We start from the raw sequence: 15,849 nt of genomic DNA on the forward strand, positions 1-15,849 counted from the left end.
TTTACGGCGTTCACCGTGCGGGTTAAATAATGTAATACATTTATAGTCGGGGTCGTTACGGACGCGGCGATACCAAATATGTGTAACTTTTTTACTTTATTTGGTTTTTTTTAATAGTAAAGCATTTTGTAAGGGGAAAAGCTGGGTTTTTCATTTTTTTTTTCACATTTTTTTTAAAATTAACTTTATTAAACTTTTTTACTAGTCCCATTAGGGGACTTTAATATGCGATTCTCCAATCGCTATTATAATACACTGCAATACTTTTGTATTGCTGTGTATTACTGCCTGTCAGTTTAAAACGGACAGGCATCTGCTAGGTCATGCCTCTGGCATGATCTAGCAGGCATTCGCTCCAGGCAGACCTGGGGGCCTTTATTAGGCCCCCGGCTGCCATTGGAGACACAGACACTCTGCGATCGTATCGCCGGGTGTCGGTGTGAGAGAGAGGGAGCTCCCTCCCTCTCTCCAAAACCACTCAGATGCGGTGCATGCTATTGCGCACCGCATCTGAAGGGTTAAACGGGTGAGATCGATACTAATATCGATCTCACCCGGCAGAGCAGGGACGCCCCCAGCAGCTGAGAGCAAGGAGATTTGACGCTCCCTGCTCTGTTTACTTTATCCTGATGCAGTGCCGTAAAAAAGGCATATGCATCAGAATAAAGCCAGTTAGTGGCCGCCGTTAAAAGGCGTATTGGCTGTCACTAACAGGTTAAACAATTTTAGGGTAAGGCCGAACGGAGCAGCACCAACCCAGCTGCGATGCAGACAACCACGCTGGCACCACGTTTGATGCGGCTGTCAAATAGCCTGTCAATGATCATGCGTTGTTGCGGGTAAAACAGCCATTTACCTGCAAAATGGTGCGGCCATAATTAATTAAGGGCCACACGGAACATTGTAGCCTTGTCAGTGTGCTCCGTTTGGACTTTTTGGTATACATTTCTTTAACCCCTTAGTAATCAGACCTGAAAAGGCCTTAATTAACAGTTAAATGTTTTCATTTTTGCCTCTCTGCCTTTCAGCAGCTTTTATACTTTTTTCACTGATGTGTCTATATGTAGCTTTGTTATATGCGGGAGAAATTATTTTTTTTTCCTGCGCAGTTTGGGTGGTACAAATTTTATTTTTTGGTTAGGTTATTAGGGTCAGGTAGATACTTAATGTGTCTTTTTTTAGATTTATGTAATGTATAGGCAATAAAATATATTTTATGCTAAATAATGACTTTTTGTGGACATTTCTTTATTATTATTATTTTTTTTAAGTTGGTTTATTTATTTATTTGAATCCCATGAAGGGATAAGTTTTAACAACTTTATTTTAATGCTTATAATATATTAGCATATACCTGTATGCTAATAAATTACACTGGGTCACATAGTGTGCCCTAATAGCAGGCTTACAGAACAGACAACCCTGGGGTCCATTCTAGGTCCCCGGGGCTGAGACTGAAGAGGGTCTTCTTAGTCTCTAATTGTATTACCGGATTTACGGTGACGCATTCGAAGAGTGGAGTCCCCTTTGATCATGTATCAGTCACGTACCGCGGCAATCCAAGGGTTATACAGCCGGGGTCTACGGTTCGTCCAATCCCAGCTATACTTAGTAAGGGTATGTGCACACGGCCTCTTTTGGGCCGAAAAATCGGAAGCAGAACACCTCCAAACATCTGCCCATTGATTTCAATGGGAAAAACGGCGTTCTGTTCAGACGGGCAGTTTTTTTCCGCCGTCGTTTTGAACTGCGAAAACGTGCATGTCACTTCTTGAGATTTTTTGGAGCAGTTTTTCATGGACACTATAGAAAAACAGATCCAAAAACGGCCGTAAAAAATGCCCCGCAAAAAAACGCGAGTTGCTAAAACAACGGCTGAATATCAGGAGCCGTTTTGCCTTGAAAACAGCTCCGTATTTTCAGATGTTTTTTAGTAAGCGTGTGAACATACCCTAACTGTTCCTGTGCTTAGAGCAGCCTCCTGACAGCTACTGCTTAACAGTCAATAATCATTAGAGCTTGAGCGCTCACTGTAGTGATCATAAGCCTTTCCTACAGCGATGTCAAAATACGTTGCTGTAGATTTAGGACTTGCACTGCACGTGGAAAAAAACGACAGTGGGTGGTAAGATCTGATACACAGTGATGTGTTGATGGCCAAATGTGTGTGGAGGTCTATAGTGGTTGGGAAAACTATGGCCTATGATATCTCATATGCTGGTCAGTATTTCTGCATTTGGATATACAGTTTCCATTTGGGTTTGTGATATATAATCCTGTTGTATATTATAATATATCATAATTGGATGCAGACTAACCTCAACTTGGTTTGACTACTGTCATATTTGTGTTATGCACTGTTGTAACTTTTTGGTTTCTATTTTAGTGTTCGTACAGGAAAGGGTCTTCCCCAGACTGGCCACAAATTTGGAGCACACAATTACCTAAAATGTCTTTATATGGTGTAGAAGTAACATTACCCTACACCGGAAATAAAGCGTCCAATCCCACTCCCTGAAAAACAACCCTAGACTAGTATTTTACAGTAAGTATTTTAGCTTGCGGTTTTTGCCACAGGGTTCTTGGCTGCACGGCAATCACAGCGGCACAACCAGCAGTCTAGCTGGAGACAACTACTGTTTCTAAACAGAACCAGGAAGCTTTCAATCGTGTGAACGGCCCGTGAAAAAAATAGGACATGTATTATTTTTGCCCATTTTCAAGCCCATGGGGGATCTGTGAAATTGGGTCCCGCACAGTGACAATCTTCAGTGAAGAACGGACGGTTTTCACAAACGATTTGACACCTGTTCACATGATGCCCCAATGTCTCATGCACACGGCCGTGCCCGTAATCACAGCCACGTGCATTTTCAGCCGTGCTCCCATACAAATTATGGAAACACGGAGCGTAAAAAGCAAAAGATAGGACATCTTTTGCGGAGGCTTTCTATGGCCCAGACAAATATACGGGATGGAGTCCGTGGTTAATAGAAGTGAATGGGTCCGTAATTACGGACAATTTCTACGGTTATGTGCATGGGGCCTTAGAAAGTGTTGTTAATACCAGAGTATTGTGCAAGCAGAGTATCTCCAAGCAATCACTAGGGTGCACAGTCTACTGAAGACAGTAGGGCAGGATAAAAACAAAAACGGAAGATCAGATAGGAAGTTGCTTTGTAACAACCATCTAATTAATAAAGTTTTGGATAATATTGAAAAATTTGTTACACTGTGCCAGTCTGAAGCCTTGCCACCGTCTGACATGTGTACATGTCAGAAAAAGCACAGGGGCTCCAAGAACACAATATAATTCAATGTTTTCACACCAGAAAACCGGCGATCAATTCAGAAACCGGAAACTATGTGCAGCAGCTGATAACTGGTTGTTCACAAGCAGCTTCCTGTCAGCAGAAGACAGAACATGACAGCATCATGGTGGAGGCAAGCATATAGGCAATGCAGTGACTACTGGTAAAAAGGTGGAGACAGCACCGCTGTGACACCTCAATCATGGCTACTGACCAGTGGATACTGGGAGAAGGGGACACCTCAATCATGGCTACTGACCAGTGGATACTGGGAGAAGGGGACACCTCAATCATGGCTACTGACCAGTGGATACTGGGAGAAGGGCCACTGCTGGGACTTTGTTATTTTATTACACTTTAGTGCAGATTTTTTTTCCTCTTTTTTTTCAAGCTAAAAATTAGACGAGAAGTTAAAACTTTAGACTTTTTTTTTTATTCATTCCTACTCTGTCGGGAGACATCGACATTTGGTGTGAAATACACACAACATGGACTTGCCACTGCAAGTGATACCATTTTAACATGGAAAGCTTCACTACATTGTAAATTTATTGGCTTCCTTATTTGTACATTTACCCAGGCTCTAGTCATCTTATCTCCTCTAAAGAACTTTAGTAACTGATTCCTGAGTATTGCCACCCTCTGTGGGCATTCGCCCCATTTGCCAAGGAGGGCCATTGTAGTTAGATTAATAGGGATATATATTTTCTTTCATCCACTGGTAATTGCTCCCTTGTCTGAATCACGGTAGGATGCTGGTAACGTACATCCAATTTGTTTGTTAGATTTTTTTTTTAACAGTTTGGAGGGAAATTTATGATTATTTTGGTAATTTGTATTACTATATTCAAACCTATAAGGTGCGCTGCTTATTTTTTTATGGATATTTATTAAAAGTTTTGTTTTAGACTCTGTATTCACCAGTGATAGCTTTGTTTGAGAAACAGCAGCGTTTTGCTCACTTATTATCTGGAGGGGTAATACCGTACGGTTTAACATTAGTTGGAATATTCATTCCTAGTCTTAGCAAAAAGTAAAATGCAAGCAAAAGATGCAGAAGTGCGTGAACTGGGCATTAAGGAGCCATGGTGTGACTAATGCACAGAGGACGTGTTAGGCCAGGTTCACATACCCCATCTTAGATAGATCCAATATGGTAGCAGACTAAAGAAAAACAGGCCATTTCATTTACATTACAGCGCCGGTGACATTATGTAACAGGCCACTTATAACGTGGTGACAGAGCCGCTTTAGGATCGTTTAGATTTAATTTGCCTTGCAAATTTTGGTAAAGAATTGATGGAAGCATTTTTTCCCCCACAATTACAGAGAGAATTTTATGGAGAAGGACCCCCCTGTGGAAGGCTATAAAAAAAGGCAGGATGACAACCAGAGCTGAACTCTTGAATGGGAACGAGTACAGAGAAGATGGGAGAAGTGCATCCAAGGCTATGTACACATCTGCGCCAGAGGCTGTTAGGGACCTCCGTCGCAGATCCAGCAGGTTTTTTGCCAGAGTTTACCAGAGTCCATAGCGCAAGATGCTGTGCTATTGTGTCTGGTAAAAGCACGGACACCCTGACGGAAAGTCGATGGAACCTATTATAGCCAATGGGTTCCTTCGGCAACCGGCGGTCTCGTATTTCCTTGTTTTATTCTCTTATTCCATTGTTTTGCTCCCCCGACGGAGCAGAACAACGGAACAGCCCAACAGAGTTATGAACAGAGCCTTATATAAATCCCTTCAGCGTTGGCTTTCTATTGAGGGGTTCAGTCAGAGGTTTCTGTCGGGTGAACCCCTCAACAGAAAGGCAGACTACTGCGTTATTGATTCAGTCAAAAAAACGGAAACCTGACGGAAAGGTGACAAACGGAAACCATTAGCAATGTTTCCGTCACCATTGATGATGCAAACGGAAGCTAAGGTTTCCGCTTGCCTTTTCGTTGAGGGGTTCTCCCGACAGAAACCTCAGACGGAACCCCTCAACGGAAAGCCAACGCTGATGTGAACAGGCCCTAAGTATCCTAGAACACAATTTCTGGGCTCGTAATGAAAACCAAAACAGAAAGTCTGGCAATGTTCTTTGGAATGCTAATTCATAACAAAAAATAAATAGACAATGTTATGTCTTGTGAAGAAAGTCCAGTTATGTCATAAAGACAGGCAATGTCCTTTATAAATCGAGGAGATGGGAGCCACTCAGAGGAGCTACAAAGTCAGCCAAGAAAACAATTCCACGCAAGAGCCTTAACCCCTTCAGGACGCAGCCTGTTTTGGCCTTGAGGACGAAGCCAATTTTTTCAAATCTGACTTCTCACTTTATGTGGTAATAACTTTGGAATGTTTTTACTTATCCAAGCGATTCTGAGACTGTTTTTTCATAACACATTGGACTTTGTTAGTGGAAAAATTTGGGCGATAAATTCAGTATTTGTTTGTGGAAAAACACCAAAACGTAGAGAAAATTTGCAAAAAACATTTCCCATATGTTTACTTTATGTTTGCATCGTTTTTTGAACATTATTTGATTTTTCTAGGACGTTACAAGGCTTAGAACTTTAGTAACAATTCTCATTTTCAAGAAAATTTCAAAAGGCCATTTTTTTTAGGGACCAGTTCAGTTCTGAAGTGGCTTTGAGGACCTTCTATATTAGATACACCCCATGAGTCATTTTAAAAACTGCACCCCTCAATGTATTCAAAACAGCATTCAGAAAGTTTAACCTTTTCACGTGAATTGAAGAAAAGTGGAGGTGAAATTTACAAATGTAAATTTTTTTTTGTTGCAGAAATTCATTTGTAATAAAATTTTTTCTGTACCACAGAAGGTTTTACCTGAGAAACGCAACACAATATTTATTGCTCAGATTCTGCAGTTTTAGGAAATATCCCAGATGTGGCAATGTACTGAAGCATCGGCCTCAGAAGCAAAAGGAGCCTAGAGGATTTTGGGACCTCCTTTTTTTAGAATATATTTTAGGCACCATGTCAGGTTTCAATAGGTCTTGTGGTATCTAAACAGTGGAACCCCCCAAAAGTGACCCCATTTTGGAAACTACAACCCTCAAGGAATTTTTCTAAGGGTATAGTTAGCATTTTGACAACACATTTTGCTGAATTTAATGGAATTAGGCCGTGAAAATGAAAATCTTTTTTTCAGAAAAAACATAGAAAGGTTTCATTTTGAGTGCTCGTCCACACGCTGCGGAATTGCCACGTTTTTTCCAGGCGTAATTTCAGACAGAAAAGACGCAGCAGAATACAGCAGCCGCATAGTGGATGAGATTTAACAAATCTCATCCACATGCTGCGTAAAAATAAAATCACCTGCGGTGCGTGTTTTTCGTACCGCAGCATGTCAATTCCTGCTGCGCAAAGTGGCCAGAATTTCTGCGTTTTTCAGGAGTGGTCTCCATCTTCTAACATTGTGAAAAACGCAACAAAATACACACCATTTTCTGCTGTAAAAACCGCAGGAAATAGTGCGTTTTTGCCGCAGCGGAATATCTGCGTTTAACGGAATTGTTGCAGAAATATTCTGACACAATTCTATTGTGTGTGGACAAGCCCTTACAAGGAATAAAGACAAAGCACCCCAACATTTGTAAAGCATTTTTTCCCGATTACGGCAATACCCCATATGTGGTAATAAACTGCTGTTTGGACCCGCTGCAGGGCTCAAAAGGGAAGTAGCGCCATTAGTACCGCTATTCATTTTTTATGCGACTCAATAAGATTACAGTGATGCCAGATTTGTTAAAAAAAAAAATTGAAAGCCATAACCTTTCTTATTTATTGGTCGATTGAGCAGTGTGAGTGCTTATTTTTTTTCACCGTGCGAGTGAAATAATGGTATATCGTAATAGTCCAGATTTACACGGACGTAGCGATACTAATTTTGTTTATTTTTTACATTACTGTAGAAGAAAAATGGGAAAAGGGTTTTTGTTTGGACTAGAAATATGGATTTAATTTTTTTCACTAATAACTTTATTAGTCCCTCTAGGGGACTTGAACCAGCGTTCATTAGATCGCTGGTACAATACACTGCAATACTAACATATTGCAGTATATTGTAATTTTCACAGGCTCCTGTAACAGCACGATCGTTCTTCCTGTCCGTTAGGGCGGATTTACACGAACGTGATATACGTCCGTGCAACACGCGTGATTTTCACGCTTGTTGTACGAACCTACGTTAGTGTATGGGGCCATGCAGACAGTCCGTGATTTTTGCGCAGCGCGAGTCCGTTGCGTAAAACTCACGACATGTCCTATATTTCTGCGTTGTTCGCGCATCACGCACCCATTGAAGTCAATGGGTGCGTGAAAATCACGCACACCACACGGAAGCACTTCCGTGGGATGCGCGTGATTCGCGCAACAGCAGTCAAAAGTATGAATGAAAACAGAAAAGCACCACGAAAATCACACAGCCGCACATCCTATGTGATGACACACGGAGCTGTTAAGTGCCTTTTGCGCACGCAAAACGCAGCGTTTTTTGCGTGCACTAAACGCACATGCTCGTGTAAATCCGCCCTTAGTCCCGGGTGTTAGCTGTGTATTACTTTTACTATTGCAGCGTATGGCTCAGGCTTAGCGCGCGAGTCCACTCCATTTAACCCCCCACACCACGACATGCTATTAAGTTGTGGTGCGCAAAGTGGTTAATGTGCAGCTGATGGTGCAAAGTGAAAATTTACATTTTCCACTGATATGCCATTTTAGTGCAGAATGTGTTGTGCCCAGTTTGTGCCACAGAAGACAAATACCTCAAAAAAATGTTAATCGGATTCTCCCGGGTATAGAGATGGAATGTGGACATAAGCTGGTGTTTGGGCACGCTGTAGGGCTCAGAAGAGAGGGAGTGCCATTTGGCTTTTGGAGCATGGATTTTGCTTGGTAACTGTTCTGTTTGGGGTATCGCTGGTATTTCAGTTTAGAATGTGCGGACATACGTAATCTGTGCGGAGTACATCAGGACATAAGAGGATATATTAATGGGGTAAATAAATAATTCATAGATACGTGGCTAGTGTCGCACTTATAAACGGTGCCCGATTGTATCCGCTTTTGGAACGCTCTGCACATTTTGAGTCTACCATATTCTGAGAGACAGAAGTTTTTTATTTTTTTACCACCAGAGCTGCGTGAGGGCTTATTTGTTGCGGTACAATCTGTAGATTTCATTAGTACCATTTTGGGGTACATGCAATTTTATGATCACTTTCGAATACAATGTTTTTGGCAAGCGAGGGGACCACAAATCAATTCGGACAATGGTTTTTTTTTGTTTGTTTTTTTTACGACGTTCATCCTGGGCTTTGAATGAAAATTTTACTTTATTCTGCAGGTCTATACGATTACGACGATACAATATGTATGTAGTTTTTTTATGTTTTGCAGCGTTTGCACAATCAAATCACTTTTTCATGAAAAAATTGTGTCACCATATTCTGAGCCAGAACTTTGTTATTTTTCAGTCAAAAAAAATCTGTGTAAGGGCCCATGCACACGAACGTAAAAACGCCCATAATCACGGGCCCATAGACTTCTAATGGCCACGGGTACCTCCCCGTATGCTTACGGAAAGGTGCCCGGGCCGTTGAAAAATATAGAACATGTCCTATTTTAGGAGTCTATGGGGCTCCCGTAATTACGGGTGACTACGTGTGTGCACCCATAATTATGGGAGCGTTGCTAGGAGACGTCAGTGAATAGTCACTGTCCAGGGTGCTGAAAGAGTTAACTGATCGGCAGTAACTCTTTCAGCACCAGGGACAGTGACTACCGATCACAATATAAATCAACGCGTCAAAAAAAATAAATAGAAGTTCATACTTACCCAGAACTCCCTGCTTCTTCCTCCTATCAGGCCTCCCGGGATGACGTTTCAGCCCATGTGACCGCTGCAATTTTTCAGCGAAAACATGCATGTAAATACGGGTGGAATACTGGTGACACCAGACCCGTATTTACGGGCACGGGTCCGTAAATACCGGCGCAATACGGGTCGAATACGGGTGACCAAGGACCAAAAAATAGATTCGTGTGCATGAGGCCTAAGGGCTTGTTTTTTGCGGGATGGGTTTTTATTGGTACATGCCACTTTTTGATCACTTTATTCTATATTTTGGGAGGGGTGTAGACCAAAAAAAGTGTTTTTTGGCATTTTTTTGTACGGTGTTCACCGCGCAGGGAAAAAAATATTATCGTTTTATAGTTTGAGTCGTTATGAATGCGGTCATACCAAATGTGTACTTTTTTTTTTTTTTTAAAGTTTATTTTTTTCCTATAATAAAAGACTTATAGGAAAAAAAAAAACATTTTTTGTTTTTGTAACTTATATTTTTACACTTTTCTGAAATATTTTTAGTAACTTATTTTGTCCCACTAGGGAACTTGAGGACTTGCAGCTCTGATTGCTGCTATAATACATTACACTACCTACGTAGTGTAATGTATTCTGTCAGTTTGATACAGACAGTGACGTAATAGGAAGCCTGAGGACCTGCCGGACGCTGGTCCTCCTAGGCTTCCGTACATGGCAGACCCATTGTCTGGCCTCCGGTTGCCATGCCAACCATCCACAGTCCCCAAAATCGCATTCTGGTGGCTGCCGATGTACTTCAGACCCCCTAAATGAGGGGACCGCAATCAGTCGCCGCATCGAAGGGGTTAATTGCCGAAATCAACGGTGATTTGCATGTCAAGGTGAGCAGTTAGCAAATGCTATTTGTTGCAGGTTTACCTCCCCATTCAATTCAATGGGGAAAACCAGCAACGAATAACCGGCGTTTACGCAATTACAATGGACTCGCTGCGGAATAAACTTCCACACCACATGTCAATTTCAAAGCGTTTTTTCCGCTCACCATTTACGCAGCGTGTGGATGAGATTCGTTGTCTCTCATCCACTTTGCTGCTACTGTATTATGCGGTCGATTTTCCACAACGAATTCCATTGCGAAAAATCCTCAGTATTTACGCAACGTGTGAACGGACCCTTACAGCGGCAAATCCGTAAACAAATCCATCAAAATCAACACGATTTGGTGTGGATTTGCCGCTGCGGATTTCCCTGCGGCTTCTTCCAGACTTGCTGTGGAAATTCCCTGCAGCAAATCCAGTACATGTGGATTTGCCCTTAGACTGACCATTCATTAGTAATATCAGACGGGACATTTTCAGAACGACTTGTTATTCACAATTGGTCTATAAAGGCTGCTCGGGACAATGCCCTGGTAAGTCAAAAACAACAAAGGCCCCATGCACATATTTTTGAGGCCACAATTCATACGCAAATCTGCGGGTGAATTGCGGCCACATTCATTTCAATGGGCCCACGCACACGACCGTGGTTTCCACGGTCCGTGCATTGCTCAGGCTCGTTGAAATTAATACACACGGCAATGTGCACGGCCTGTGATTTGCGGGCGGCCGTCCGAGCCGCAAGTCACGGCCCGTGCACATCACTACGGTCATGTGCATGAGGCCTAAATCGGTGATTGACCTCTGTCTTGATCTGGTCTTGGATTCCTTTGATGAGATGCAGATTAGTCAGGGACTGCCCCCGACAATGATTGACACGGCAGAGAACATTTCACACAGGTCTGCCTTCGATCAGCATCTGTCACGCTCTTTCGAGTCATAAAAAGGTGACAAGTGTTGCCAGAAAATAGTCTAAATAGTCCTTTTACGCAACCCATGAAAACAGAAACCTCGCTGGACCATACGTCAATGGGGTCCATCAGTCACTATTTCAAGTATTTAAAGCAGCCATGTATATAAACTGGGAAAACATAGAATCAATGCAAAAACAATAAAGCAAAGTATTTACAAAGCTACTCAACTTTAAATTTCAACTACAATTGTTAAACATAGGAGGGGGGGGGGGGGGGGGTTTTGGCTTTACATTTTTCCTAGCTTGAGCAGATCTAAAAGTAACTATATTAAAATGCAGTGTACCTGGAGGGAGAGCAACTTGGGGGGACATTCAGAGCGCTACACAGGAGGTCCCAGGATACAAATGATAGACTGTAGTGAGGCTTCCCCTCCAGGTCTACATCATGCAGTATCAATGTGGCCTTTAGGTGGCAGGACACGCTGGCATTGCTCTACAAGTTCAAACCTCCAAAAGTATCCATAAGGCTCAATTCACCCACCAGCTGTCATTCTCTATTCACCCATCGGGCTGGAATACACCGATATAATTTTTTGGGGGGGGGATTTATAGAAAAGTGTAGTCAACTAAGCTTTTCTATGTAGAGACATCCCACAAACAAAAAACATATGCTACGCGGTATATGTTTTTTTTAACATGGGAGTCTATAAAGTGGCATCCGTCAGAGGCATATGTGGGGCATATGTGGGGCATGCGTCAAGAGGCATATGTGGGGCATGCGTCAAGAGGCATATGTGGGGCATGCGTCAAGAGGCATATGTGGGGCATGCGTCAAGAGGCATATGTGGGGCATGCGTCAAGAGGCATATGTGGGGCATGCGTCAAGAGGCATATGTGGGGCATGCGTCAAGAGGCATATGTGGGGCATGCGTCAAGAGGCATATGTGGGGCATGCGTCAAGAGGCATATGTGGGGCATGCGTCAAGAGGCATATGTGGGGCATGCGTCAAGAGGCATATGTGGGGCATGCGTCAAGAGGCATATGTGGGGCATGCGTCAAGAGGCATATGTGGGGCATGCGTCAAGAGGCATATGTGGGGCATGCGTCAAGAGGCATATGTGGGGCATGCGTCAAGAGGCATATGTGGGGCATGCGTCAAGAGGAATATGTGGGGCATACGTCAAGAGGCATATGTGGGGCATACGTCAAGAGGCATATGTGGGGCATACGTCAAGAGGCATATGTGGGGCATACGTCAAGAGGCATATGTGGGGCATACGTCAGAGGTATATTGGACGTGTACAGCTGATGGGCCCCTAAGACATGTGTCAGAGCATAAAACAGCGCCCTAAGAATTATGAGACCATACATTTTTTCTTCTCACCGATTCACCACTTACATTACACTTTTTTTCTGTAACATTTAAATGGGGGTCTGAAAACACTCTCCACATGCATTGTACCGCAAGGGCTCGTCCACACGTAGTGGAATTTCTGCGGTTTTTTTCCATCCGGAATGGAGGATGGAAAATACGCAGCAGAATACGGTAGCAGCAAAGTGGGTGAGATTGAACAAGTCTCATCCTCGCGCTGCGTAAAATTTCTGACCAGAAATTGACCTGCGGGGCATATTTTTCGTAACGCAGCATGTCAATTCCTGCTGCGCAAAGTGGACTGAATTCCTGCGTTTTTCAGAGATGTCATCATCTCCCAGCATTGAGAAAACGCAGCAAAATACGCACCATTTTCTGCAGAAAACAAAACGCAGGAAATCCTGCGAATTGCCGCAGAATTTTTCAGTTACGCGCAGACAAGCCCTTAATCAGTGCAAATTTTCGATGCATTGTAGCAAAGATCCCCGAGATCAGGCCACGCAGAGGCCTATAGGACACATGGTTCTCAGACGCTAAAATCAGGCCTAATTTATACCCCATACATTGCATAGAAAGTTCCACCCGGTCCCGATTCCAACCTCCAAGGCCGGATTTTTAGTCGTATAGGACACAGGACAAAGATGAAGGATGTTTAGCACGCAGGCCAATCAGCAGCAAGTATATGAGAACCCAAGATTACCTGCAAGGAGACCTCACTGGGGAGCTGGGCGGCCCTGAAGAGCTCCAGCACCCGGCCATTGGAGGCCACCTTCTTGGTGCTGTCAGTGTCACAGTACACGAAGAGGTCAGAGTAGTATTTCTGCTCAGCATCACTCAGGGAGAGTCCTTCCATCCTTCACACTGACCCTGTGGCAACTTCACCGGTCCAAGTCTGTAAAACACCACACAACTTCCCCCAAGAGCAATGACAGGCAGGGGGGCTGATCACAACCTAGGAGACATAGGGGGCGAACTCCCGAGCTGTCCTCAGGTGGGAGCAGAATCTAGGCAGTGAGGGGTCACTTGATCCACTCATGTGTCAGCTGCTCTCCTGGAGGGGGTCCCGCTTCCTATTCCTCAAGGTGTGGAAGCAGCAGGTGGGGAGATGAAGTTCAGAGTGGCCAGTAACGCCCCTCTACATGCACTCTCTAATAACTTCCATCACCACATGGGGCTGCTCCCGGCGTCCGCCCCTGCATGTCCCGTACGCGCTCCCGATAACTCCTCTCAGGAGCCCAGCGCTCCCGGTCACTGTGCCCGCGACTGGACGCCACCTAGCCGGATGGTCTGTGTGCCAAGTAGAGGGTTTCCAAGTGCGGGAACTCCAGCCGCTCCACTTCGGTTCGGTGCCTCGGCTTCTCCCGCTCGGCTCTCAGCAGCTCCTGGTTTTGCGCCCCGGGTGACGTCGTCACATACACAAGTCCGAAAAAGACGTGAACTGGGGAGCCGGATGTTGAGCAGGGCACCCTTCATCCGCCGGACTGACAGATCCGGGAGGAACAACAGTGACAGCAGTGCCCCTAGTGGTGGGGAGGGATATCCAGGGAGAGGAACTGCGCCGCTCAAGTCACGGCCCAACGTACGCACGTTTACAGAGCTGATAACAGACGCGCTGATGAGTACAAATGTCACTTCAGCGCCACCACGTGGCACAGAGTGGTGTTACACGTGGATCTTAGGCTTTTACGGTTATAAAAAGATTCCAATGAGAATTTGGAACTGAACTGGGAGTTTTTAAACTATTTTGCGGTATAAATAATGTTAAAGGGCGTTATGTTTACGGAGATAACAAATATGTATAGTTTTTTTTGATCACTTATTCAATAAATACAATATTTTTTTTTTTTTTAAACGTGATTATTTATTATTTTTTTGTTTGTGTGGTGTTTTTTTTTTGTTTTGTTTTACAACTCATTAAACTTGATTTAATTTTTTTTTCCCACTAGTGGACTTTTACATTTTACTTTTAACAAATAATGCATTGGCATTACTGTGTACCAGTACGTTATTGCCTTTCAGTGAAAAGCTATGCCTAAGGCCTAATTCACACGAGCGTGTTCGGTCCGTGATTTACGGGCTGTGTGTCTGTCGCATTTCCCAGACCAAACACACTGCAGGGAGCCGGGCTCCTAGCATCATAGTTATCTATGACGCTAGGTGTCCCTGCCTCGCTGCGTAATCATGTTTTCAGTACCGGACGGTAGTTCGGCGGAAAGGCAGAGACTCCTAGTGTCATACAGAACTATGATGCACTGTGTTTGGTCCGGGAAATGTGGCAGACACACTGACCATATATCACGGACCGAACACGCTCGTGTGAATCCGGCCTTAGTCACGGCCTAATAGGCAACTACAAACAATAGGAGCTCCCTCTCTTTATTTTGGGGTTAAAAGGCCAATATCTCTTCTGTGTCTGCATCATCACAATGCCATTCATTTATGGCACTTGTCCTTAAAAGCAGGCTTTCAGCGCCACATATGTATGGTGTGTTGGCAACGCTCTGGCCGGAGATTACGCTCCTGGAGGAAGCCCCTGACGTCACGGTCCACTTATGGATAATGAAGCCAGGAGCTCTCTCTAGGAGCGTAATACCTGGCCAGAGCGTTGCCGGTGATTCCGACATCTCAAAGCCCCTCACGTCACTGTTTATATATGGACAGTGACATCAAGGACTTTGACAAAACAGGAGTCCCCAGCCAGAGAGCTTGCCATGCTCTGGCTGGGGACTCCATAGTTGAAAGCCCTGGATGGTGACGTCAAGGGCTTCCCTGGACTCAGCACATAAAGTGGGGCCAGGATCAGTTATTAACGACCGTCACAAAGATTGAAAAACGGCCCTTAACCCCTTCCCTCTTTAGCCACTTTTGACCTTCCTGACAGAGCCTCATTTTTCAAATCTGACATGTGTCACTTTATGTGGTAATAACTCCGGAATGCTTTCACCTATCCAAGCGATTCTGAGATTGTTTTCTCGTGACACATTGGACTTTATGTTACTGGCAAAATTTGCTCGATATGTTCAGTATTTAATTGTGAAAAACACCAAAATTTAGCGAAAAATTGCAAAAATTAGCATTTTTCTCAATTTAAATGTATCTGCTTGTAAGACAGGCAGTTATAATACACAAAATTGTTGCTAATTAACATCCCCCATATGTCTACTTTAGATTGGCATCGTTTTTTGAACATCCTTTTATTTTTCTATGACCTCACAAGGCTTAGAACATTAGCAGCAATTTCTCACATTTTCAAGAAAATTTCAAAAGGCTATTTTTACAGGGGCCAGTTCAGTTGTGAAGTGGTTTTGAGGGCCTTATATATTAGAAACCCCAAAAAAGTCACCCCATTTTAAAAACTTCACCCCTCAAAGTATTCAAAACAGCATTTAGAAAATGTCTTAACCCTTTAAACATTTCACAGGAATTAAAGCAAAGTAGAGGTGAAATTTACAAATTTCATATTTTTCTGCAGAAATACATTTTTAATACAATTTTTTTTATAACACAGAAGGTTTTACCAGAGAAATGCAACTCAAT

At 43.5% G+C, this 15,849-nt stretch overlaps 1 protein-coding gene across 4 annotated transcripts in view; it reads right to left on the reverse strand.

The window, feature by feature from the left end:
- Positions 1-13,841, reverse strand: part of REPS1 (RALBP1 associated Eps domain containing 1) — a 138,583-nt gene extending 124,742 nt beyond the window's left edge. For 2 of the 4 annotated variants that reach the window (XM_075862428.1, XM_075862429.1), the window contains exon 1: positions 13,013-13,841. In XM_075862428.1, coding sequence (XP_075718543.1) covers positions 13,013-13,165 — 153 coding nt within the window. In that variant the 5' untranslated portion in view covers positions 13,166-13,841. The remainder of the gene's footprint in view (positions 1-13,012) is intronic. The other 2 variants (XM_075862426.1, XM_075862427.1) reach the window with 2 other exon arrangements.
- Between the last annotated feature and the right edge of the window lie 2,008 nt (positions 13,842-15,849).

Source organism: Rhinoderma darwinii, chromosome 4, assembly GCF_050947455.1.
Source record: "Rhinoderma darwinii isolate aRhiDar2 chromosome 4, aRhiDar2.hap1, whole genome shotgun sequence".
Taxonomy (NCBI): domain Eukaryota; kingdom Metazoa; phylum Chordata; class Amphibia; order Anura; family Rhinodermatidae; genus Rhinoderma; species Rhinoderma darwinii.